Source organism: Nicotiana attenuata, unplaced genomic scaffold (genome assembly GCF_001879085.1).
Source record: "Nicotiana attenuata strain UT unplaced genomic scaffold, NIATTr2, whole genome shotgun sequence".
Classification (NCBI taxonomy): Eukaryota; Viridiplantae; Streptophyta; class Magnoliopsida; order Solanales; family Solanaceae; genus Nicotiana; species Nicotiana attenuata.
In genome coordinates this window covers 631533-659227 of record NW_017670442.1, presented here as the reverse complement: position 1 = coordinate 659227, position 27695 = coordinate 631533, and the positions used below count along the sequence as shown (strand labels likewise).

The 27695-nt window shown below is 38.1% G+C and overlaps 2 protein-coding genes across 2 annotated transcripts; both read left to right on the top strand.

Annotated features, from left to right (window-relative positions):
* The first annotated feature begins 4108 nt into the window (after positions 1-4108).
* LOC109239474 (squalene epoxidase 3-like) lies at positions 4109-8671 on the top strand. The gene is made up of 8 exons (XM_019406043.1): positions 4109-4639; positions 5673-5784; positions 6009-6183; positions 6338-6506; positions 6685-6909; positions 7080-7355; positions 7801-8079; positions 8239-8671. The coding sequence occupies exons 1-8, from the start codon at positions 4172-4174 to the stop codon at positions 8353-8355; spliced, it is 1821 nt and encodes a 606-aa protein (XP_019261588.1). The 5' UTR covers positions 4109-4171; the 3' UTR covers positions 8356-8671.
* A 7856-nt stretch (positions 8672-16527) lies between these two features.
* On the top strand, positions 16528-19216 carry LOC109239471 (1-aminocyclopropane-1-carboxylate synthase 3-like). Its single transcript, XM_019406041.1, has 4 exons — positions 16528-16839; positions 17400-17531; positions 17634-17794; positions 17927-19216. The coding sequence occupies exons 1-4, from the start codon at positions 16693-16695 to the stop codon at positions 18888-18890; spliced, it is 1404 nt and encodes a 467-aa protein (XP_019261586.1). The 5' UTR covers positions 16528-16692; the 3' UTR covers positions 18891-19216.
* Positions 19217-27695: the final 8479 nt, after the last annotated feature.

Here is a 27695-nt window from a genome sequence, read left to right as displayed (position 1 = left end):
CTGCGGTAATCCTCCCTCAGTGTGATAGGAAGGAACTTATCTAGAAATAGCTGAGAGAATTGGTCCCAAGTAAGAGCAGTCGATCCAGCTGGTCTGGTAGATACATAATCCTTCCACCATCTCTTGGCGGAACCCGTCATCTGAAACATAGCAAAATCGACCACATTGGTCTCAACTATACCCATGCTCCGCAACACCTCATGGCAGCGGTCAAGATAATCCTGTGGGTCCTCAGAAGCTGCACCACTAATGTGATCTGGGAAGATCTTGGTAAACTTGTCCAATCTCAATAAGCCCTCAAAAGACATGGCTGGCCCATCACCGGCATGTGCCGCAACAACCGGCTGAACTACCTTAACTGGCGGGGCTGCTGGATTCTTACACTAGGGAGCCATCTGCTCCGGAGTGTGAGTAGCGGGAGTCTGTGCTCCTCCTCCAGCCTGAGAGATGGCTGGTGATATAGGAAATGTACCCTGGGCCACAGTCTTCATAAAGCCTACCAAACGGACTAGAGCGTCCTGAAGCACTAAGGTGGCGATGAATCCCTCCGGGACCTGAGCTAGTCCAACAGGTGCAGTCTGAGCTGGAACCTCTCCATCAAAATCTACCTGAGGCTCCACTGCCGGCACTGGCACTCGAGCTCTATGCTGAGCTCAACCTCGCCTCTAGCGCAACCTTGGCCTCGACCTCTGCCCCTAGGGAGCTGCCACTGGGGGCTCCGGCTGCTGTCCAGCTGAAGATGTAGTACGTGTTCTCGCCATCTACGAGAGAACAAGAACAGAAGGGTTCAATCGTCAATGATAGAATAAAATCGCACGATGGAGAAGAATAGGTGTGAATTTTGTTCCTAAACTCCATAGCCTCTGGAAAGATAAATACAAACGTCTCCGTACCGATCCTCCAGACTCTAAGCTTGCTCGTGACTCGTGTGACCTATGTAACCTAGTACTCTCATACCAACTTGTCACGACCCAAAATTCCCACCGTCGGAACAGTGATAGCGCCTAACATTTCACTTGCTAGGCAAGCCAACGTTAGAACAATTTATATGTTTTCAACAGTTTAAATTAATTAATGAGAAAGACTGAAAGAACTGCAATACTCCAAAGTAAAATGCGGAAGCTACAACAACGAAAATATCTGATACAACCCTGGACCCGGTGTCACAAGTGCACGAGCTACAAGAATGGTACAAATAAGGGTCTAAATAAAAATATAAAGCCGTCGGAAGGAAAGTACACAGCTAAATAAAAATGAAAGGGGACTCTAGGAGCTGCGAATGCTGAGCAGCTGTACCTCAAGTCTCCGCCAAGCTGGCCAATCCAAGCACGCTAATAGCCCCCGCTGAGACCGACTCCAAAATTTTAACAAGAAGTGCAAAATGTAGTAAGAGTACAACCGACCCCATATTCTCTGTAAGTGCCGAGCCTAACCCCGATGAAGTAGTGACGAGGCTAAGACGGGTCACTTACACTACAACTTGTACATTGTATATAATAAAACAGGAGAAAGAAATACAGAACGAAATAAGATAGTTATCTGGAAAAAAAAGAAGCTAAATCCTCAAATAAGAACCAGTGACAATCAGAATTACCAATCCTTAAAGTTCTGTAAGTAAATGCCGAAAACCAACATAGCTCCAAGAAATAGAAACATATAAATTGTTGTGGCATGCAACCCGATCCCACCGTACAACATAGAATCCTCCCTTATTCCACTGTAACAATATCAACAATCATAAATAAATATATATGTTGCGGCGCGCAACCCGATCCCGCCATATAACAATTTCAGTATCATAATTCACTCTTATTTCACCGTATCAATCCACCCTTATTTCAGCTGTTGCGGCGTGCTTCGGTCCCACCTTAATAATACAAATTCACCCTTATCCCATCATATTAATCCACCCTTATTTCACTGTTGCAGCTTGCAATCCGATCCACCATATCAGTACCAAATACTCAATGAGTACAATCAAATCACTAACTCAAATCACAAGAACCTCTACCATTGACATATATAAAGCTGAATCAGAAAGGAAGGTCTATACCAAATTGAGAATCCACAATTGTAATATTACTGAGCAAGACAAGTCCGGTAAATGACGATTTAGAACGTACAACGAAGTCAAATAAGACAAATAGCAGCGAGTCATAAAGCATGAAAAGGTCTAACATTTTTAACTCAAATCACAATGATTAAAAAGTAGCAAATAAGGAATAGAAGGCATTTAAAGCACATAACAACTAAGGCATGGAAGGAGATAATTAAAAAAAAGCGAAAAATTAGGGAAAACAAGTAATTCAGCGGCGTATAAGCACTTGTCACCTCGCTTAAATGCCGTAACACATGAAATTCACATAGCACATAGTCCGATAGTTCCTAGTTCCCTCAAATCAAGGTTAAATTCAACACTTACCTTACTTCGCAGTCAACTCAAAACTCTACCGGGGTCTTTCCCCTAGAATCCACCTCCATACCACTCGTATCTAACCACAATTGACTCAATAATATCAAATATTACTAAAGGAATCAATTACAATGCATAAATTTAGAATTCCCACTTTTTCCCAAAAAGTCAAAAATCGATCGCGGCCCGCTTGGTCCAAATCAAAAATTTGGACCAAAACCAGATTACCTATTCACCCCCGAGCTCGGTTATGTAATTTATTTCGGAATCTGACCTCAATTTGAGATCTAAATTCCAATTTACAAGAACCCTAATTCTAACCAAACTCCTAATTTTTATCATGAAAATCCTAGATTTTAGGTTGAAATCTTATGAGATGTAATGAAACGATTGAAAGAAAATAGGTCAGGATCACTTACCAATAAATTGGGGAAGAAAAGTTCTTGGAAAATTGCCTCTAGAGTTTCTAGGTTTGAAAATTTGAAAAATTAGAGAAAATTCCGTCAAATGCAGATTTTGATTAGGTGCAGGTGTCGCAATTGCGACCTTGCGAACCCGCAAATTCGGATAAATCTTCGCAAATGCGAAGTATGAACATTCCTGCTGCCTTCGCAAATGCGAACAAAATGTTTGTAAATGCGAACCTGATCTCGCAAATGCGAAAGTCCACCCCTAGCCCCTGCTCGCAAATGCGAGGCTCGCAAATGGGAGGCTCGCATTTGCAAGCCAGACCTCGCATTTACGAAGTCCGCTGACCTGATGCACCAATATTCCAATTAAGTTCAGAAACACTCCGTAGCCTATCTGAAACTCACTCGAACTCTCGGAGCTCCAATCTAAACATGCACACAAGCCAGAAACATCATAGAAACTTGTTGGCGCGATCAAATCGCCAAAATAACACCTAGAACTATGAATCGGGCACCAAATCAAATGAAATTTTCAAGAAAACTTGTGAACTAATATTTTAACAAGCGGACGTTCGAATCACGTCAAACTAACTCCGTTTTCACCAAATTTGACAGAAAAGTCATAAATATAGTAATGGACCTGTACCGGGTTCTGAAATCAAAATATGGACCCGGTACCAACAAAGTCAAACACGGGTCAATTCTTTAAAATCACTAAACCTTTAAACTTTTAATTTTTGGCAAAATGCGATAACTCGAGTTAGGGACCTCCGAATTCGATTCCGAGCAAACGATCAACTCCCAAATCACCATACGGACCCACCGGGACCGTCGAAACACGAATCCGGATCCGTTTGCTCAAAACGTTAACTTGAAGTCAACTCAAATAGATTTTAAAGGCAAAATTTCTTACTTTATCAATATTTAACATAGAAGCCTTCCGGAAAATACCCTGGCTGTGCACGCAAATTGAGAAAGGCTTAACGAAGCTATCAGAGACTTCAAAACGCAAATTTAAGGTTTAAAATACTAGATAACCTATCGGGTCATCACAGTATAACAACAATAATTATACCTCGGTCCAAATAAATTACTAATTTTGAAATAAGCTGAAGTTAGCTAGATTAATGCTTATTGATATAACAAAAAGTTGGAGTTGGCTATAGAATTTTCACATACAAAATTTTGCATGCATAGTCTTTTATTCACTCAAGTCCCGCCAATGAACTTTGAGGTGTTTAATTGTTAGTCCTACCAGAGACTTCAATATTGTCTCTTCTTGCTTTGCTGTACTTCCTATGTCCACCCAAAACCAAACGATCCAATTGGATCTCCACTTCCGATTTAAATGCTGCTTATAAATACTCCCCACAATATATCTTTCTCCCTCGTCTTCTCCAAACACAATTTTCCTGCGTCAACAAACCAAACACCCCCACAATTATCTCAGCCCTCTGCTTCAAGTAGAAAGAAAAAATTAGCCTTGATCTCTTTTTCCAAATATTTGCGAAATACACAGCCCCAATTCATCTCTACCAACGAGAAAATGGTGAATTTCATGATGGATAAATATATTGTCACCACTTTCTTTGTTTCTCTATTGGGGTTCCTTCTTCTTTATATTTTGCGACCAAGATTAAGAACCACCTATTACAAGAAAAAAGACCCTAAAACCAGCCAAAAATGTGACACCCACAACGTAATTTCTAGCAATTTAATCAATGGTGAATGCAAATTGGAAAAAGGGTCCGATGCTGATATCATCATTGTTGGAGCTGGGGTTGCCGGTGCTGCTCTTGCTCATACCCTTGGCAAGGTCTATTTCTAATTTCTCTTATTGTCTGTTTTCTACTTACTGTTTTCATTTTTTAATTTCCAAGTTCCTTTTCCTAACATATTACTTATAGAGAAAAACCCTTTTTTTCTAACTAAGAGAAGATTAATTCGTCATTTCGGAGAAAGCAAGAACGAATTGAAAGAGTCAAAACACGACATGGTTTCGTCTCATCTGCGTAAGCCTTAGTGGGTTGAGTTAATTGGTGTCTTTGCTGGTGGAAGGTAACAGCCTAGCCTAACAGGTACTTGGTGGAATAGTCTAGGTGAGTGCAAACTTGCCGACACCACCGTCATTAAAAAAAAAGGAAAAAAGAAAAGGAAATTATCTTATTGGTGAGGTGATATTGTGGGTCTAGAAAGAGGGATGAAGGAAAATTTGTTTTTGCATATGCAGATTCATTAAAAGTTCTAGTAAAGAGTAACTTTTAGCTCTTTTCAAGAAGGTCTTTTGAATTTAAATTACTTGTATGCGTATAAACTAGTCCTTCCATCCTAATTTAGTCTGGCACTTTCGCTTATCAAGAGTTAATTGGACTAAATTTCAGAGCAAAATTGGACTTGATTAATTCATTTTTGTTTTGGAATTAAAAGCCAGCTGACCAGAAACCATAGGAAAAGTACTATAAGTTGCAATTCCACTCATATCAAAATGGTGCAAGCAGAATTCTAAGATGTTGGTCGAGATTAACTTAGTTTGTATCTTGGGAAGGAAAATATGTTAAACTTTCGGAAGACGGAGTTGTGTATTATCTTTAATCCAACATAATGGTGCTGTTAATTTTCATATCATGATGGTAAGTGTGATATTTTAATGGTCCGGGGTAAAAACTATGAGTCTCTAGCTGTCATGGAAATTTTGGCATTTGATCCTTCAACTTGTTTCTTTTTTTTTTTTTTGTTAACTTATTAGTCCATGAGCAGGACACAAGAAAATCTTTATCTTTTGAGCTTTTACCAATTGCCCTGATCCTCCCCAAGCCCCTAAACTTTTTATCCTTTGGCCACTGTTGCAGGAAGGGCGAAGAGTTCTTGTCATTGAAAGGGATTTGACAGAGCCCGACCGGATTGTTGGCGAGTTGCTACAGCCTGGAGGTTATCTTAAATTGATTGAGTTGGGCCTTGAAGGTAAGAGGAGAAAAAAAAAAGAAAAAAGAAAAAAGAAAGCAAAACAAAGAGCTTACAATTGATAGTTCTGTGATAGAGCTGGTAGGCCCAATACTAGATTTTACTATAAACTATGAATTAAGTTCTAGTTTTAACTGAATTATTGACAAATATTTCAGTTTCCAATCTAAGTTTGCGTAATTGTTTTTGGTAGTGCACTCCTGACGTTTTCCATTGGGCTGCAGATTGTGTTGAGGATATTGATGCCCAGCGGGTGGTTGGATATGCTCTTTTCAAGGATGGGAAAAGCACAAATGTTTCCTATCCCTTGGAAAATTTCCATTCTGATGTGGCTGGGAGAAGCTTCCACAATGGGCGTTTCATACAAAAGATGAGAGAAAAAGCAGCTACTCTTCCCAAGTAAGCTTTCCCTATGCAGTCTATTTATTGTAACTGATCTGCTTGACACGTTTCATGCTTTTAGTAATTGATGCAGTCTTGCTTTTGTAATTATCCTTCTCCTTAACAAAGTTGCAAACTATCAGCTGGCTGCTCTTTGTTAAATTATGTACAGTGTACGATTGGAGCAAGGCACTGTAACATCCCTGATTGAAGAAAATGGATCCGTTAAGGGTGTCCAGTTCAAAACGAAGGCCGGTCAAGAACTTAAAGCACATGCTCCTCTTACAGTAGTTTGTGATGGGTGCTTTTCAAACTTGCGACGCTCTCTTTGCAACCCTAAGGTGAACTTAGAACCATTAAACACGTCGCTTGATTTCTTTCTTTGATGTCATATGCATGCATCAGGTCAAGCAAAAAATTGTGCTTTCATATGCCTGGTGATATATGTGAGTTGGGCTGAGTTTGGCATATTTAGATCTTGGAATCATTGTAAGTGTGGTTACCTATTGACATTTGCAGGTTGATATCCCATCTTGCTTTGTTGGTTTGGTATTGGAACTGGAGAACGATCAACTTCCATACCCAAACCATGGGCATGTTATTCTGGCAGATCCTTCGCCCATCTTATTTTATCCTATTAGTAGCACAGAAATCCGCTGCTTGGTCGATGTACCTGGTCAAAAGCTTCCTTCTCTTGCTAATGGTGATATGGCAAATTATTTGAAGACTATGGTGGCTCCCCAGGTAGCTATAGTTTCCTTACATAGTACTAATCTTTTAAAACATCAGAATATATACTGCCAGTTATCAAGCCCTAGATTTTTTTTCTACCTCATATATAACTTCCTGTTTCTGAAGATACATTTCTTATTCCTTCCGACATGCTTCTGTTACTGATCTATTGATTTATTCAGGTCCCACCTGAGCTACATGATGCTTTTATAACTGCAATTGATAAGGGGCATATTAGAACTATGCCAAATAGGAGCATGCCAGCTGCTCTGTATCCTACCCCTGGAGCTCTGTTACTTGGTGATTCTTTTAACATGCGCCATCCTTTAACTGGTGGGGGAATGACAGTTGCGCTTTCAGATATTGCAGTGTTAAGGAATCTTCTTAAGCCATTGAACGACCTGAATGATGCAGATGAGTTATGTAAATATCTGGAGTCCTTTTATACTTTGCGCAAGGTAAAGCTCCGACTCTGTCCTCTGGTTTACGCTATTATCAGTTTTGACTGATTTGTAGTAATATGTGTTATGGCTTATTGAGAAGAAAATTTGATTTCAGTTTCTTGATCAAGTGTAGGAGAAAGGACATATGCTTAATTATCATTAGCTAAAACATCCATATTCTTTTCTCTACTTTTAACTGCTTTATTCATGTTTTATGAACTGAAAAGTTGCATTTTAACGTGGCATGAGAAATCTTTTACCTGAAAGCTTCGCCAATTTCTCAGAAAATCATATTTTATTTGAAGTGGGATTAATTTCTGAAACATACGTCTCTATTTGATAGCTCTTCCCTTGAAAAGAATACAAACAAATTGAACTGAAACACTGGATTGAAAAAATTGTTTCTTTTTTATGACTTAATTAGCCTGTCACTCATTATTGTATTGGTCTCTGTTTGCAGCCAGTGGCTTCAACAATAAATACTCTGGCTGGAGCACTGTACAAGGTGTTCTGTGCTTCTCCTGATCAAGCGAGGAAGGAGATGCGAGAAGCATGTTTCGATTATTTGAGTCTTGGGGGTACTTGTTCAACAGGACCCGTAGCTCTACTCTCTGGTCTTAATCCTAGCCCGCTGAGCTTGGTACTCCATTTCTTTGCTGTGGCCATATATGGAGCTGGTCGTTTACTCGTGCCATTTCCTTCCCCAAAGAGATTGTGGATTGGAGCTAGATTAATCTCGGTATGTACCTGAACTATGATTTTCAAACTTTCTCCTCCATTGAATCTTCGTACATGTGCTATGTTGCACTTCGTTCCAGTTTAAATTCCTGCTTTCCTGCATCATCGTTTTTCCTTCTGCAAAAGTGTGACTCATATGGCGTGAATTCCCTTTTTGCAGGCTGCATCGAGTATCATATTTCCCATTATAAAAGCAGAAGGGGTCAGGCAAATGTTCTTCCCAACAACAATACCAGCATATCACAGAGCTCCTCCAGTAAACAAGGGGTCAGATTAAGCAAAATAAATAATTGAAGTGTTGTTCCATGAATAGCATCAACATTTATGCACTTGCTTTTTCAAAGCAAGAAATGTAAGTTGCAATCCCCTCCCAAAAAAAAATTAAAAATAAAAATAAAGAGAGACTACCATATTGTAGGCATATCATACCAATTAAGGAAGCTCAAGTATTGAAATCCAGTGCCACTCTTTACCCTGTAAAATCGAACATTGTAGCCTTTTCGTCTTAGACAGTACAATTCATACCTCATTTGTAGTTCTGAGTAAGAAATTCACAATTACGTTTCTATATTGTACATCACAGTTATGTATTACTCCCTCCGTTCCAGTTTATGTGAACCTATTTTCTTTTTGGTCCGTTCCAAAAAGAATGACCATTTCTAAATTTGAAAACAATTTAGCTTAAACTTACAATTTTACCTTTAATGAGAAGCTTTTATAATCACACAAATACTTAGGGCCCCTATTTGACTTGTTTAGGATCACAAATTCCAAAAATCTTCATTTTTTCTTAAATTTCGTGCCCAATCAAACAAGTACACATAAATTGGAACGGAGGGAGTACTTATTATCAGTTTGTTTAAAGTTGCCTTTTCGTTCTCAACTTCTTAAAAGATTGCATCTTCAATTAATAACAATTGTTTTAAATTTTTTGGGATCTCAGAGCCCATGGAATTAACCTCACTAGAATCACTAATGTCTCATGAGGCGTTCAAAGAACCATGTAAGATGAGTTTGTTTAGTTAATTGAAGAGTTAAGAGTAATGGAACCTTAACTCTTTGTGCATATCTTGAAGGTTTTGTGGGGCAAGGCTTCACATGCCCTAATCACCCTTCCCTTGCAACAAACAGAAGATTTGGTTTTGTACTTCATTACAAATGTTATTTTAGTTATATGACTATTTTTATTGGGATTAGTAAAAGCATCACAGATAACTATGAATAAAACACAAACGATCTTTGCAAGGTCATTTTATTCTATTCAATTTGTGTTTTCCATCGTCAAGCATATTGAGAAACACATGTGTTTACCCGTAAAATAGTATAGTTGAATTTATAGCGTGGTTTATAGACAAACGAATCGACTTGATCCCAAAATGATAAACAAATCAAATAAAATGCAAGACTTAGCGTTGAAATTGAGATAAGGTAGCAGACCGCTTGGTTCCGGGAGCAGGCTTTCGGAGGCAGCAATAAGAACATTTAGAGTGCCAACAGGGAGGGGTACAAGAAGGCTAGGAGAGAGGCGATGTTGGCGGTTACAGCAGCTAAGGCCGCGGCATTTAGTCGTTTATATGAAGAAATGAGGGTTAAAGGCGGGGACAAGAAATTGTATAGGTTAGCTAAGGTGAGGGAGCGGAAGGCCCGGGATCTGGACCAAGTGAGATGCATAAAAGACGAGGAGGGAAGAGTTTTATTGGAGGGGGCACAGATCAGGCGGAGATGGCAGGCGTACTCCCATAAACTCTTGAACGAGGAGGGAGATAGGCGCATCGCATTGGGGGAGTTGGAGTACTCGGAGTGGCAGCGAGATTTTGGGTACTGTAGGCGCATACGAGTGGGGGAGGTGGAAGAGGCTATGCGCAGGATGAGTAGGGGTAGAGCGACTGGACCGGACGAGATCTAGGTGGAATTTTGGAAGAGTGTGGGCAAGGAGGGCGTGGAATGGCTTGCTAGGTTGTTTAACGTCATTTTTAGGACGAAGAAGATACCCGAAGAGTGGAGGCGGAGTACGATGATTCCGTTGTACAAGAACAAGGGGGATGTCCAAAACTGTGACAACTATAGGGGTATCAAGTTGTTAAGCCATACGATGAAAGTGTGGGAGAGGGTGATTGAAGGGAGATTGAGGAGGTGTGTGTCCATTTCTGAGAACCAGTTCGGTTTCATACCGGGACGGTCGACTACTGAGGCCATACACATTGTGAGGAATTGGTAGAGCGGTATAGGGCGGTGAAGAAGGATTTACATATGGTGTTCATTGACCTGGAGAAAGCCTATGACAAAGTACCGAGAGAAGTTCTATGGAGATGTTTGGAGGCAGGAGGTGTGCCTGTAGCATATATTAGAGTGATCCAAGACATGTATGATGGGGCTAAGACATGGGTAAGGACAGCAGAAGGAGACACTGACTACTTTTCGGTTGAGATGGGGTTTCATCAGGGATCAGCACTCAGCCCTTTTTTGTTTTCCCTGGCGATGGATTCTTTGACACGTCACATCCAAGGGGAGGTGCCTTGGTTCTTGTTATTTGCGGACGACATAGTCCTGATTGATGAGACGCGATGTGGCGTTAACGAAAGGCTGGAGGTATGGAGACATACTCTATAATCTAAGGGTTTCAAGTTGAGCAGGACCAAGACAAAATACTTGGAGTGCAAGTTGAGTGGTGTTACTCAGGAGGCGGGCGGGGATGTGAGACTCGATACGCAAGTCATTCCCAAGAGGGAGAGTTTCACGTGTTATTCTGTCATTCGAGTATGTAATGTGAACCGATTTTATCCTATACACCATGAAAGTTCAAAAATTATTTTACCCAGCAAGAATAATTGGTTCCTGCTACTTATGTATTGTTAACAAATAAAGCCTTATATCTCATTTAGTAAAATGACTAGCATCTTTATGTCCATACAACTCCTCATAAACATTTTAAATATATGGGTCTGAAACTCTAATATTTAGGCTGATTTTATGATCAGTTTTCAATTGAAAAGACTAGTGTGATTCCCACTACGTGTAATTTGTGTTGGATATTATTTCCATCTGAAGTTATTCCTTAATGTTTCAGGCATATTTACATCTGTCAATGCACTGTTTTAAAGTATCTTAAACCTAAATATTGGTATATTTCTTTCCAGTAATATTGAAATATAAGCTCTCGTTAAATCGCATTATGAATGAGATTGTATTACAAGAAAGCAAATTAAGACTCGTCCGCAGCGGATCTAATAATGCCAACAATTCTAACAAGGATGCTAATAGAAATACAACAATAACACACATGAGATATGAACGTGCGACCTAAAATAATTTTTGAACTACGTTTGTGTTGCATTAGGAGGTCAAAGGGATTAATTAAGCAATTCATTTATTATACAAAAATAAAAAAGGCCTTATTTTACCCCTATTTGCATGTATTTTTTTTCGATAAAGGGGATTTAATTTAATCATTTTGAATTAAATTGTAGCTCCGCCCTTAACATATACAGGTAATTAAGAATTTAGATTGCACAATGCTCTGCTTCAATCAAAGATACACAAAATTTATATGTGGATCCAAACATTAATCGTAGTCAATCCTAGGAAAAACAGTCACCACCTTGTTTTAGATCTGAGTATCATGTCGTTTTTAGTCTCTTAATTAATTAAGCTTAAGGCAGAGGTTGAATCAGTCAATCAGATCTACAATTTGTATTACCAAGCTGCCTTAATGTTGTGCAAAAATGAAGCACGATTTAATTATCTGTTCATTAAATTCTAAAAACGATTCATTTGGTCAATCACACCCGAGTAATTAAATCCATTAAATGAGAGATGCGTTTCCGTTTTATCAACTTCTTATTACCTTAATTAATTAAGTGATTTTTTTGGATGTTTTCACACAAATTAAGAAATCCATCTTTTAGCATTAATTAGCAATGAAATTGACCAGATTAACCTTTACTATCTCACATAAACACTCCTAACACATATTCCAACACCATTTACTTCAAGGACAATGTAGGAAAAAAATAATTAATTCATTCTTGAAATCTAGAAAAATCACTTATTTTGGACTACAAAAAAAAGGCCAAAAAATCACTTATTTTGGACCGGAGCGAGTATCAGTTACACATTTTAGAGTCATAAGTGTTTGTTTGTTCGAAGTCAACCAATGACTTTATGGTCAATAACTTAAAATTCCACGATCGTAATAAAATTACAGACTTGGATCATGAACTGTTCCTCACTTGTATTGTGTAAATTAGGGGTGTAAAAACCGACCGAAAAATCGCACCAAACCGATAAGTCAAATCAAACCGATTAAAAAACCCGATTAGGTTTGACTTGATTTGGTTTGGTCATGAGTAAAAAAAAATCCGAATCAAATCGACATATAAATAAATAATTTTTATATATACTTTTAAGACTTTATATAGAATATTCTTTAAAAAAATATATAGAAATATTTGAGATTCGCTTATGGATGTAATATTTAATAGAATATAAAGTGCTCCATTTTTATTAATTTTAAATAATAGGTTGTATGATCACTTTCTTATCAAGTGTTATTGAAATGTGTCAATCTCTTTGTTCTTCCATATTCATATATCAAGATCTATTAAATTCATTTATCTTTTTTGAATTTGAAGTGATATTTTGATAATTTAAAATTAAATAGAACATAATTTAGGTATCATATTAATTTTTATGTTTAAATATTAAACTAGGTTAACCTTGAAAGTATACATCAAAGAAAGATTATTGTGAGACGACAAAAAGATACTCCCTCTGTTTCATATTAGATGAGGTAGTTTGACTCGGCGCAGAGTTTAAAAAGAAAGAAGAAGACTTTTGAAACTTGTGGTCTTAAAACTTAATGGGTAGAAGGTTTGTGGGGCCATGCCATTTGTGTGGCTATAAAAGCTTCTCATTAAGGGTAAATGGGGTAAAATAAAGAGTTTAAAGTTTGAATTATTTTCAAATTTAGAAATGTGTCATTTATTTTGGAACAGACTAAAAAGGAAAGTACCTCATCTAATATGAAACTGAGGGAGTAACTATTATGTGTTACTAAGAAAGTTCTCTCATAAGAATATTTTAATAGATCATATGTTTATTAATTTTATCAATTGCTACTAAATATATATTTACTTATTAAAACTTTAACAAAGTAATATTGAAATAATATTCACGTAAAAAAATAATCAAAAAATTCGAAAAATTCAAAAATTCGACAAAACCGAACCAATTCAAACCGATATAGTTGGTTGATTTGGTTTTGATAGAAACCAAACCCCGATCCATGTACCTAGTGTAAACCAAACCGCCCCACTAATAAATAAAATTAAATTGTGCTATACAGTCTTTAGAATTTAAGAATTGCAGATTTTCTCTATCTTGAATAATAGTTGAGCTGTTTTTAGAAATGTGAATTCGGTCTAAGTGCATTAAGCAGTGTGAATGCTCCTTCCGTGCTAACCAAATTAAACTTGTGCATAATTTTATTTTTGTAATTCTTTAATTTTCACTAATCCGAAATGCCAAGCTGTTAGAAAGCGGAGATTGACTTGAACTCATTATTTTATAGGCTATTTCACTCAAATAATTAGAAATAAGAAACTACCATGTGAAAAAATAATACTCCATCCGTTCTAATATATGTGAACCTGTTTGACTGGATACGAAAGAAAAAATGAAGACTTTTAGAATTGTGGTCCTAAACCACTCAAAAAGGGGTACAGAGTATTTTTGTGGTTATAAAAGCTTCTCATTAAGGATAGAACTGTAAGTTTAAGCTAAATTGTTACTAAATTTAGAAAGGGTTCATTCTTTTTGGAACAGACCAAAAAGAAAAAAGATTCATATAAATTGGAACAAGAGGGAGTAATAATTTAGAATTAGTTAAGAAAACAAAATTTTTTTTCGCCCAATGCTACCTGAGGACAAGAAAAGATTGAGTGGCCGACACATATCGAGGAGATGGGACAATAGGAGGGAACAAATGGAGCAGAGGCACAGCCACTGGTCTTTACTTTTGGATGGAATTTTTTATGTGTGCGCCCATGGTTGTCTTCTTCATTTGCTTGTCGACATTATTAAGTTACATACTTTGTTCATCCGAAAAGAGTAAAAATATTTCAAATACCATAATCGATATTCCTTTCAAACATAGATTTCTCGGAGAAATTTAATAACTAATTATTATTATAACTTATTAAGAAACACTAATCCTATGATTCAGAAAAATATTTTAAGTACGTATTGATGAATATTGTGATGCTAATGCAAGTTTAAAAGTAAGATTTTTTAAACTTGTAATCTAAAATAAGCCACAAACATTTGTGTGGGTGTGAATCATCTAGGTAAAATGAAAAGTTTAAAGCTTAATTTTTTTAAAATAAGGAGTATGACATTTTTCTCTGGACAGACTAAAAAGAAAAGTATACACATTAAATTGGGATAGAGGAATATATTATAGTGACAAATTTATTCTTAGTTAGTAATAATATTATACAAAATAGAAAATAATACTACTATTACTTTTCTTATGTTAATCTAGAGTAGTAATACAGTCAGACATCTCTATAATAGCATTCTTATATAACCACATTTCACTATAAAACCAAGCTTTTTCGGAATCAATTTTTATGTTACGGAAAAGGGCCTGATATATCCCTCTACTTTGTTTTATTGTTCAATCCTGTCCCCCGTTATACGTTTCGTCCAAATTTACCCCTACCGTCCATCAAAGTTCTATATTTGCCCATATTTTAACGGCCGGGACACGTGGTACATTCTGAATACGGAAAAGGGCCTGATATATCCCTATACATTATTTTATTATTCAATCCTATCCCTCGTTATACTTTCCGTCCAAGTTTACCCATGCCCTCTATCAAAGTTCTATATTTGCCTCTATTTTAACGGCCGGGACACGTGGCATATTTTAGGAGAAAGAACCAGTACAAAAACAAAAAAACTCCAAACCGCCCTAGAACCCATGACCCGCATGCTCGTTTTTCCTCTCTTAATTTTTTTCCAAACTTCTCTTAAATAAAAACTTTTAATCCGTGTAAGAGATTATCTTAGTCTGATAAAGAGATGAGGTTCAAAGACACAATTTCCGGCGCCGGCGTGATTTCGTGAATGGTCTTGAGTACTTGGGCATGTATGAAATCTTACTATATTTATTTTAGCCGTAGAAATTACTTCCCCAGCTTCATTGAACTGTTCGAAATTGGACCCAACCTCCTATCGTTGTTTTGAGATCGCCGGAGAAAGAATTCCATCAAGCCCGTCTGAAGTTTCAAATTTTCTGCCACACCTATTTCAATTTTTTCTTAAATCAATGAGATTGAAAGAAAATACATATGCAAGGAATTGTGGGCGACTTCGACCAGTTTTGTTTTCAAAGGTGGAGTTTCATTCAGTGATAACAAGATGAAGAAAAAAATGTAAGGGAGTGAGGAGTAAGAAAATAGAAGTAGAAAAAAATGGTGGCAACAAGCAAAGAGATGACAGAACCTTGTGTCTTTGAACCTCATCTCTTTGTCAGACTATGATAATCTCTTACACGGATTAAAAGTTTTTATTTAAGAGAAATTTGGAAAAAAATTAAGAGAGGAAAAACGAGCATGTGGGTCATGGGTTCTAAGGCGGTTTGGAGTTTTTTTGTTTTTGTACTGGTTCTTTCTCCTAAAATATGCCACGTGTCCCGGCCATTAAAATAGGGGAAAATATAGAACTTTGATGGAGGGCATGGGTAAATTTGGACGGAAAGTATAACGAGGGATAGGATTGAACAATAAAATAAAGTATAGGGATATATCAGGCCCTTTTCCGTATTCAGAATGTGCCACGTGTCCCGACCGTTAAAATAGGGGCAAATATAGAACTTTGATGGACGGTAGGGGTAAATTTGGACGGAAAGTATAACGGGGGACAGGATTGAACAATAAAACAAAGTAGAGGGAGATATCAAGCCCTTTTTCGTTTATGTTATGTTATAATATATGTTCTCTATAACAGCAATTCGCTATAACATCCAAAAATATTCGAAACAAAGCTATTATAGAGAGGTTTGACTGTAGTAACATACAAACATCGGCAACATTATCTTTTTCCAAGTGGTTTTTTTACCAAGTATAGGAAAATATATATAGATGGGGACATTAATTCCACTTTCTCGTTAAACCCTTGGACAAGCCGGGACAATTGAACCCCCAATGTCCCCTAACGTTCAATAAAACGATATAAAAGCGCGTTAAATTATTATACATATCCCGGCACATGTACTTAAGTTACTAGTAATTGATTGTTTCATAATAAACGAACAAAAAACAAAAACGGCTGAGTCAAAGTTTGAAAAATATGGTGAGTATTGCTGATGTGTTGTTTCTTCATTACTAAACTCCTCTATATATATAGCTCACCCGGATATCTAGCACATAGCAACATACCATTCAAATACTACCCTTCATCCTTCATCTACTACTATTTTGTCTCTCAAACAAATATTTTTCAAGTGCTTAATTATTAGTTACTTGCTTGGCCAAATAATTTTTGTTGGCCTTCTATTTTTGGCACATTTGCTTGAAGTTGTGAGATCTCAAATACAAAAACATCAGAAAATATGAAGCTCCTATCGAAGAAAGTCATGTGTAACTCTCACGGACAAGATTCTTCATACTTCCTAGGATGGCAAGAGTACGAGAAGAACCCATACGATGAAACTCGGAATCCTAAAGGAATAATCCAGATGGGTCTTGCAGAGAATCAGGTTAGATAACAGTAATTAACACTAGGCCCCTATAAAATTAAGGCCCCAAATTTAGTCAAATAATTACATATAGTATAAATAATTATGTATTTATTATTAGTAATAAATAAGTTAGTTTTAATCATTTGTTGTCAATTTTTAAAGTTTAGACTAAAAATTGTAGATTATTAATTTTGTATTTTTTTCGTATTTTTTATTATTCTTTTTTGTTACCTCACGCATGGTGGATGGGCTCAACTTCTTAATTTGTCTAACTCATTTCAACTTGAATCAATTTTGTTTCTAACTATGATTTTGTAGAATCTTCTTCTATTCTTTAAGTGCTTTTTAGATAATTTTTGAATCTTAAGCTAATGAAATTATCAAAGGATTAGATATAAAAAAGTATTTCTTAACCTCGAATGTCTTTTGAGGCCTCTTTTTAAATTTTCGCTTTAGGCCACATGTAGTGTTGAGCCGCCTCTGCGCACCGCACCTCTCCCCATTGCTGATTATCGGGTTTATGCATTTAATTACTTCTTGTTTTGACTTGGAATTTACGTGAACGTTTTCATGTGCAGCTCTCTTTCGATTTGTTAGAGTCATGGCTTGTTCAAAACCCAGATGCAGCTGGATTTAAGAGAAACGGAGAGTCAATATTTAGAGAGCTTGCCCTATTTCAAGATTATCACGGCCTACCAGCTTTGAAAAACGTACGTCTATATTCCACTAATTAATTTAAATACTACATTAATTTAGTGTGCATGTATCTTTTACATAATAGTCTTACATTGTTATGTTTACCATATATGCAGGCATTGGTTCAATTCATGGCAGAAATAAGAGGGAACAAAGTGAGCTTTGATTCAAACAAGCTTGTACTAACAGCCGGCGCTACTTCTGCAAATGAGACACTCATGTTTTGTCTTGCCGACCATGGCGATGCTTTTCTCCTTCCCACTCCATACTACCCTGGGTACGTTACGTTAATCCTTTTGCTTCTAACGTAGATTTTACTATACTACTAACTAATGTATTAACATCTCTTTTGCTAAAATGAAAACTATGTTCTTTACTAATTATGGTATTATTGCATTGTGTAATGCAGATTTGATAGAGATCTAAAATGGAGAACGGGGGCTGAGATTGTGCCAATACAATGCACAAGTTCAAATGGCTTTAGAATAACAGAATCCGCTCTTGAAGAAGCTTACCAAGAAGCCAAAACACGAAACCTTAAAGTGAAAGGAGTTCTTGTGACAAACCCTTCAAACCCATTGGGCACAACATTGAGCAAACAAGAAATTCAACTCCTTTTAACCTTCATTTCTACAAAAAACATCCATCTCATTAGTGACGAAATCTATTCGGGCGCTGTTTTTAACTCGCCTAGCTTTGTTAGTGTCATGGAGGTACTAACAGAAAACAACTACATGAATACCGAAGTATGGGATCGAGTTCACATTGTCTATAGCCTTTCAAAAGATTTAGGTCTTCCAGGATTTCGAATTGGTGCCATTTATTCCAACGACGAATTAGTTGTCGCCGCCGCCACCAAAATGTCCAGTTTCGGATTAATTTCATCCCAAACTCAGTACCTTCTCTCGGCCATGCTCTCTGACAAAAAATTCACAAAAATGTATATCTCTGAAAATCAAAAGAGGCTCAAGAAAAGACATGAAATGCTAGTTCGAGGTCTTCAAAATACTGGAATTAGCTGCCTTGATAGCAATGCTGGCTTGTTTTGTTGGGTTGACATGAGACATCTCTTAAGATCAAATGCTTTTGATGCAGAAATAGAATTATGGAAGAAAATAGTGTACGACGTTGGACTGAATATTTCCCCTGGATCCTCGTGCCATTGTACAGAACCGGGCTGGTTTCGTGCATGTTTCGCTAACATGTCCGAAGATGCGCTAAACCTTGCCATACAACGTTTGAAGGCTTTTGTTGATTCTACCAATAACAACAACCAAAATCACCACCAGTCAAGTTTGAGTTCAAAGAAGAAGTCATTCTCCAAGTGGGTTTTTCGACTATCGTTTAATGACGGCCGTCAAAGAGAACGTTAATCATGTCTGAACATTTCCTTTTCTTGTCTCAGAGGCGGATTTAGAATCTTGAATTTACGGTTTCTGTGTATATTGTTTATACGGATGGAGTTCTTAACATAAATATAGGATCTCGGCTAAAATTATTGGGTTTTGCCAACCCATAGCTAGAACGCTAGCCCCGTCCATGCCTTGTCTAGATGATTTTTTATCTCAACGTTTAGATGTTGAGTTTGATCCCAAAATCCTTTTGTATCATAGTAACACTTTGTGTTTTATATTTTTAATGTAGAAGGTGCACTCGGTCCATTTGATGGACGAGAAGTGCTTTTTCAGTATTTTGTAAATCCGCATCAAATCTTGTCGAAATGTTCAACTAGTTCCATAATCTCATAAATTTTCTTGAGATAAATGAATTATTTATATCACATGGTGGTGATGATCAGTATTGATATTAAATGGATTGTTCTGTCGACGCATGTCTATTTGATTCATTTTTAAGTTATTGAATCCGGGTATTACATTGACGACCATACGGTAGCAGGATACAAAATAGAGTCAACAGACAAATGTGTTTGGGTCCATAGCAGCTGGTTTGAAGGATGTGTTATTGTCCAAAAGTTCTCCTTTAGTGGTCGTGAAAATGGGATAAAGGAAAAACCCTAACCATGTCTCCTAGACCAAAAAAGGAAGAAAAAAAAAAAAAAAAGATGAGTCGATAAAGGGTGAATAATTTACTTTGCTATGCTACTTTGGATTCAGAATTAAAAGTTTATGAGTTCCTACAACAATCTCAGATTAATAAATAATAATAACTAAATTTATAGTAAAATATTTATTTATATTTAGTGTATTTCTTAATAGATATACTTGCAAGTTGCAAGTAAAGAGTGCTAAAAACTTTTTTGTTTTCCCAGCTATCGTATCCTACGAATACGTCATGGAATGTGGATTAACTTCAGGGGGAGCATGATTAAGAAAGTATTACTCCCTCCTTTTCAGTTTATATACCTATGTTCCTTTTAGTATGTCTAATTAAGAATGATAACTTTCTAAATTTAAAAAAAATAATCTAATTTAAATGTTTTATTTTACCCTTAGCGACAACCTAATTAATTTTATGGCTACACATACTGATTAAATTTTATGATATGTTTAACGTCACAAATTTCAATTTTTTCTTTTCTTTCTTAGTCAATAAAATATAATCACATAAAAGGAAGTGGAGGGAATAATTGCTTTTTTTTTTTTTGTTTTTTGGTACAAGATCTTCATGAATCTAGTTTAGCAATCGAACTTTTATACCTTTCGTTGCTGTCATCCGTTTTGAATTAGTAGTTACAACTATGACATATCGGTTACCGAAGAATTTGAAGTATGAAATCGGATAATTATTTGGCCTGAATCTGATTATTAGGCAATACTAGTAGTCGTACCCGCGCGATGCGTGGTCGGTATTAAACAATATTATTTAAATTAAATCCTAATCGGGCTTGTTTGAACATATTAGATCGTATTACTTTAATAAATTTAAATTNAGCTCAGTTCGCATGGCACAGGGCTCAAACCTGTAGGTCCTAAAGACACAAGTCCCCTCAACCTTTGCAACTTGAACTAAGCCCAATACTCATGACACTCAAATGACCACACACAAGCAAACAAAAATAAAATTGTATATTTATACTCTGATGACACTTAATTATCAAATACACAAACTGCAATAGTGCACATCATGCGTTATTATTAAGGTTATCAAAATCTAACAATCATTGAACGAACAAGAAATATGAACCATCTACTCATTCTTTTTCCTTTCCTTTTCTTTTTGGTAGAGAAAGTCACAACCTTTAGAAACTGAAAGTTCCATAGACAAATACATAAAACACACAGACAGCAAGGGAAAAGCAAAATCACGGCTATTCAATTAATCAATCATTAACTTTAGCTCAATCCTGAACTAGCCGATCCTCTATATTTTTTTGGCTCCATTCTGGTCCATCAAAAATCTCAATTTTTAATAGGAAAAAAAGGATGTGAGAAATAAAGGAAAAAAATCTCAGTTAATTAATAGAGTCAATGAAGCTTGAATAAAAGAGAAAAATTAGGATCTTGCCTGATAATCACGGAGGCCAACAAGGATGATATCACCGGCGGCGATCCAAACCTTCTTATGCATCTTACCACGTATGTGACAAAGACGTTTTGTACCATCGATACACATAGCTTCACAACGCCCATTACCGAGCATACGAAGAACTTGAGCGTATTCCTGTCCGTCTTCCTTAAAAACAAGCTCTCTCTTTNTAGAATATTTTTTGTATTTTCGTTTTTTATTGATAATTAAGATATCTGTATTTATTAATTCAAGTAGTGTAACCAATTAATTCAAAATTTAAAATTCAATAAAAAGTTAGTTAGAAAAGTAGTTTATTTTGTCTTAACAATGCCACTTGGCTTTTTGTGGTTAAGACACTTGTCTTAATATAGTGGTTTTGCTTCTCCTATTCTATATAGATAGATTTTTAAATCTAATCATGGGTTGAAAACTTGTTAAGAATTATAAGAAAGAAAAACTGTATTTTTTCGGTCCACAACTGATTTATACACTAGTATAGAAAGAACAATAATATATAGACTAGCATTGAAAAAAATAAAAGGATCTCTAATCGTTATATCTTTTATATATAAATCTCCATGACATGAAGCTAATATATTTTGGTCATTTACATTTCTATAATGAGGTTGGTGGCAGGAGATGAGCAGAGCCCGGATCCAATTTAAACTCTACGAATTTAACCTTTAAGATATTTTTAGCATCGAACCTACTATTTTTTAGAATTATAGGCTCTGACCTACTATTTATTGTAACTTAACGAATTTTTATATAAATTTATACGTTATGTCAAAAATATTGGATTCATATAAACCCTGCTCCATTAGGCTGCATCCGCCGCTAGAGATGAGAACAACTGAAATCTTAATATCAAATATCCAAGTAGGATCCTTTTTGGTTATCTCCATGTTTAAGTAGAATCTATGCATGTGCCTGAAATAAAGACAACATTATATTACTTGATATACTTCCACTTATTATCTAAAAATAGGTTCTTTTCATACTAAATCTTGCAAATCTGAGATTCTGGGCGGTTGTTAAATTCCGTAGACAAATTGAACATCAAATGGAAACATTGATGCTAGTTTATGGGCATGTGGGCCAAGTACTTGTTCTTTTCAGGCGGAATAATTAAATACTTCCTCCATTCTATTTTATGTGGCATTATTTATTTAAAAGTAACACATTTCTATATTGAAGAGTGTTTACCCTAAAAAATGAGTAACAATTAAATTTGTACGCGGTTTGAAGGATATGTGATTTAATTCAATACATTATTAATAAAAACAAATAAATAAGTTAAAGATAAAATAATTGATCAAACCAATCGCAATGTGATGGTCGGGCCTGATCTTAGGTTGAACAGTGGAGTTCGTCCTCGATCGGACCCGCTCCCATGGTGAGTGCTCCTTCTGAACAAGTCTACTTTCATACTCAACCTTCATTTCTACTAAGTTCCTTTTCTTTTACAAGTTTGCCCAAGACCACTGAGCTTCGGCCATTGGACGAGGATGAGGCTCCGTCCTCACTTGCTAAACCCTCTGCTTCGGGATAGCCCGGAGTTGCTGCACAGGAGGAGAAAAAGAGGAAATCTTTTGGCTCCTCGGACGTCGACGCTAAGAAGAAGAGGGTAACTGTCCGAGTTTGGAAACACAACAAGAAGAGTATCCAAGCAAGGGTATCGGACCTCGACTCCCTCTACCGACTCAGGGACTACCCTGAAGACGATGAACTAGAGTTCGTCGCTCATGGGCCGATAATTGACGAAGAAGAATAGGTGGTAACCGGGGAAGGCGGTCAAGAGGCCAATCCCTCTTTAGCTCGAGAGCTAGAAGGAAAATTAGAGGCTACGACCTCCCGAGAAACTATCCCTGGCCCGAAGAAAATAGTCGGTGTCATTGACATCGCAGAGTTACCGTCTCATACAGAGTCTATGTTTGAAGAGGCTTAGGCTAATAACAGAAGTCAAACGAGACAGTACGGGGTGCAGATGAGGCCCTCAACATGTTCTTTGATGGTGTGGACATGGGCGCGTTAGGATTATTCCAAGTTTGGTCACCTGGAGATCCAAAAAAAGGACCGGTCATCAGGGGCAAGCGAGCCGAGCTCGAGCCCGAAGTTGGTGAGGTAGTTCCCTGCACCGAGCGTGGATCCCAACCGTAAAAGAACGGTCGTGTTCACTATCTCGGCGGACACCTGGGTGTTATCTGCTCTGTTGGGCATGGCCAACTATCTTCGTTTCCTGGTGATCGGAGAGGACCAGGCGAAGATGAATGAAGTGGGCACATCGAACATCTTCAATGAGGCACAACAGGAACTGAACCGGGTAAGTTTCCCCCTCCTTGTGCCCTTCGTGCATGTTATCTAACTTTAGCATGTCCTCTTGACCTTATCGTTTTGTTTTTTAGGCTTCGGTGCTCTACCATGAAAGCTTCCTTCGGTCTCGAATGGAAGTCAGCCAGCTCAAGTTCGAGCTCAAAGAGCAAGTCCTGCAGAAGGACATGTATAGGGTTCTCAGTGTGCAAAAAGATGAGGCCCTCAAAGACCTCCCTATTCTTCGAGCCGAGCTGGAAAAAGCTCAAAAGGAGGCTCCGCCGACCTGGTCGAGAAGGTAAGTATTTTTGAGGTTAAAATGAGAAGTTACGCATAGTGACTAATGACGCGACCTCGCAGGTCCAAGAGAAGATCGACCTGATTGACCAACTCCGGGCCGAGATGAACGAGCTTAGCACTTCTGTCGAGACGTTGAGGAGCATGATGGACCTTCTGGCCTCGGAAAAAGGAGGCTACAAAAGAGGAGTTATCGTTTGTCAATGACCAGCTTCGGGTGGCAAAGAGATAAAGCCGACAAGTGGTCTCGGCTAAATGACGAGCTTAGGGCACAACTGGATTTAGCCGTCTCAGAACAGGACGACCTCAATCGGGAATATACTGTGCTGAAGTCCAAGTTAGATGCAACCTCGATTGATTCCTCCGACGTTGAAGAAATGATGGCCCAGTATAAAACTGATATGGAGATAGCCGAGGCCCGTTTATTAATGAAGGCCGAGTATGTAAAGCGGCTGTCCCAGAGGGAGACCCTCGAGGAGATTAACGTCCGGGGATTTAATCTGTTAGCCGAAATTGAAAAGGCCAAGAGGCTTGAGGCCGAGGCAAAAGAGATTTATGAGCCCGAAGGTCCCGAATGTTCCGGTGCTGAGTTGAACTCCGATGAAGATTAGGCGGAGAAGCCTTAGCTCTTTTTCCCTTTGTATATTTTCTTTTTTTGTTTATTTTGAGGCCATTTTATCGTGCCTTTGTAAATTCCTTTTGGAATATATATACAATTTTTCCTTCGGCAACACTGTATCTTTTACTTTTAAGCATCTATTTGAAATTTTTTGTTTATGGATTGAACTTAATGCCTCAGCATAGAATTAGACGTGATCTGGAGCATCCATTCCCCGAAAGCCCGAATGAGGCCCGGTTTCGATTGTAACTCCGAGTTGTTCGTGGCTTTGAAATTTTGATAAAATTGAAGGCCTTTAAGATACATGAATGTTTTAGTCATACATGACGGTGTTTGCTGAGGGTAACCCTTTAATAGGTTTTAATCATACGTAAGGGCCTTACTTTCTGAGTACGGAATTGGACCTCTCCGAGCCGTTTTAGGTTGGTGTAGCTTTTCATGATCAGGTCCTGCCTAATAAGCTTGGTGCCTCCAGGATTCAATAGCCCAGGCCATACGATTTTTTATCAGACGACAGTCCCCGAGTCGAGGTAACCCGTGGGCTCTAGGATTTAGGATCGGCTGTTCGTTCTAAGTGATTCAACGAATGCATCTATAGTGCAAACTGCATAGTGATAATATATAAAAGGCAAATTTCTTTCATTGCTTTGTATGTAGAGTACATAATCGGATGCGTGTAAACCTTATGGCATGGCAAGAGTAGGCTACACGGGTACGGTTCGTTTGACCGTTTGATCCTTAAAATGAATCCTAATTACCAAGACTTGGCTATTCACATTAAGTAATAACACCTTGTAAGGATCCTAACTTAGGGGGTAATGGCCCCTAGTATTTGAGATCGAATTTGTGAGGGCTCGAATACTGTTGATCCAGTGTAGGTGATCAGCGACTTTGGCTTTAGGTTGACCTTTGAAACTAAAGTATCATGTTTTACTGTTGCCTCGTTAAAAATCTTGCCGTAAAACTCACCTCAGGAAAAATTGGTTCAAGGAAAAAAGAGTACAACACGTGCTTTCAGACATAATAGTCACATTTACCCCCGACCGAGTACCTGCACAAGTTAGTCTGTAACATAACAGATTTCAAAGGGGAATTTTTCTCGTACCTTAGAAGTAGTACCGTTTTATGTGTGACACATTCCAGTTGTTTGGTAGTTGTACACCGTTTCCCGACTCGAGTTTATATGAACATTTCCCGGTTATTCCGGCAATTCTATATGGTCCTTCCTAATTTGGGCCTAGTTTCTTGTCGTTTGAGCTCCTGGTATGTAGCGTTGCTTTCCTTAACACCAAGTTATTGACTTGAAAATGTCGAAGGTTAGCTCTTCTGTCGTAGTACTTTCCTACTTGCTGCTTTTGGGCGGCCAACCGGACCAGGGTGGCTTCCCACCTTTCATCCAATAAGTCCAGACTCGTAGTCATGGCCTTGCCGTTTGACATTTTGGTAGCATATTGGAAACTGAGGTTCGATTCCCCCACTTAGACTAGGATCAAGGCTTCCGCACTGTAGAATAGAGAGAACAGGGCCGCTCCGGTACTCGACTTCGAAGTCATTTGATATGCCCACAAGACTTTGAGCAAGATTTCCTTCTACTTTACTTTCGAATCGGTCAGTCTCTTCTTCAAGTTTTAGAGTATAGTTTTGTTCGTCAATTCTGCTTGTCTGTTCCCATTAGGGTGATAAGGTGTTGATAATATCTTTTTGGTTTTGTGGTCTTCGAAAAAACTACTTACCTTCCTGCCGATGAATTGTTTTCCATTGTCACAAATGATATCGGCCGGTATCCTAAATCCACATATTATGTGATCCCAGATGAAGTTGATGACCTCTTTCTCCTGGACCTTCTCGCACACCTGAGCTTCGACTCACTTGGAAAAGTAATCGGTAATGAGTAGTATGTACTGGGCTTTACCGAGCGCCCAAGGCATAGGACCGACGATGTCTATCCCCCATTTCATAAACGGCCGTAGCGACATGACCGGATGAAACTCTTCTCCCGATCGATGAATCATTGGGGCGTGTCTTTGACATTCGTTGCATTTCCGTACTAAGTCTTTCGCATCTTTTTCTATTTCATTCTAGTAGTAACTGACTCTGATTAACTTCTGAACCAGGGATTCTGCTCCGGAGTGGTTCCCGTAAGTGCCCTCGTGGAACTCTCTTGTAGCGTATTCATTGTCTCCTGGACCCAAGCAGCTAGTGGGCCGAAGAAGGATCTTCTGAACAATTTCCCCTCGACTAAGCTGAACCTGGCAGCTTTGGTGCGCAGGGCTTTTGATTCCTTGGGATTCGATGACAATTTTCCTGTCTTCAGGTAGTCTATGTATTTGTTTCTCCAATACCGATTCAAACTTCTTGAGTTTACCTCGGCATGACCTTCTTCTACCACTGAGTTCATCAGTTGCACCACTGCCCTCGAGTCGAATTCATCGGAGTCGACAGACAACTCCAAGTTGCCTAGTGCATCGGCCTTACAATTTTGATCCCTAGGCACGCACTGTAGAGTCCATTCCTTGAATTGGTGTAAGGTCACCTGCAACTTGTCCAAGTACCTCTGAATCCGTTCCTCCTTTACTTTGAACATTCCGTTGACTTGATTTATCATGAGGAGGGAGTCATATTTAGCTTCGATCACTTCGCCCCCCAGGCTCTTAGCCAATTCTAGACCGGCAATCATAGCCTCATACCTGGCTTCGTTGTTAGTCAATTTAACAGTTCTAATAGACTGCCTAATTATGTTACCCGTAGGTGGTTTCAATACGATATTGAGCCCAGACCCCTTCGTGTTTGAGGCACCGTCTGTGAATAGGGTCTAGATCCCCGAGTTAATACCCCAAGTGAGTAGTATCTCCTTTTCGACCTCAGGTATCAAAGCCAGCGTGAAGTCAACCACAAAGTTTGCCAAAATTTGAGATTTTATGGCAGTCCGGTGTTTATACTCGATATCATACCCGCTAATTTCTACGGCCTATTCGACCAACCAGCCCGAGAGCTCGGGTTTGTGCATGGCATTCCTTAGTGGATAGGAGTGACGACATATATGGGGTAGCATTGAAAGTACGGTTTTAATTTCCTAGAAGTGCTTAGTAAGGCGAGCGCTAATTTTTCTAGGTGAGGTTCCATTTTTTGCCATCGACTAGGGTTCTACTGACATAATAAATAGAAAGTTGCGTACCTTCTCCTACCTGGACCAGGACACCACTTACCGTCACCTCGAAAACCGCCAAGTAGAGGTACATCTGTTCGTTCGCCTTCGGAGTGTGCAACAAGGGTGGGATCTATAGGTGCCGCTTGAGTCCGTCCAAAGCTTTCTGGCATTCTGGAGTCCAAGAGAATTTTTTTTTTCTTTTTTAATAGTAAGAAGAATTGATGACTCTTATCTGACGATCTCAAGATGAACTGGCCCAACGCGGTTATCCACCTGGTCAGTCTTTGCACTGCCTTGACTTTGTCCACTACGGTGATGTCCTCTATGGCCTTTATT

Excerpts from the sequence above, each read along its gene's own strand:
- LOC109239471 (XM_019406041.1), top strand. The coding sequence starts at position 16,693 with ATGAAGCTCCTATCGAAGAAAGTCATGTGTAACTCTCACGGACAAGAT. Across the intron at positions 17,532-17,633 it reads GCCTACCAGCTTTGAAAAAC|GCATTGGTTCAATTCATGGC; the intron begins GTACGTCTATAT and ends CCATATATGCAG. Across the intron at positions 17,795-17,926 it reads CCCACTCCATACTACCCTGG|ATTTGATAGAGATCTAAAAT; the intron begins GTACGTTACGTT and ends TGTGTAATGCAG.
- LOC109239474 (XM_019406043.1), top strand. The coding sequence starts at position 4,172 with ATGCTGCTTATAAATACTCCCCACAATATATCTTTCTCCCTCGTCTTC. Across the intron at positions 6,507-6,684 it reads GCTCTCTTTGCAACCCTAAG|GTTGATATCCCATCTTGCTT; the intron begins GTGAACTTAGAA and ends TGACATTTGCAG. Across the intron at positions 8,080-8,238 it reads TTGGAGCTAGATTAATCTCG|GCTGCATCGAGTATCATATT; the intron begins GTATGTACCTGA and ends CCCTTTTTGCAG.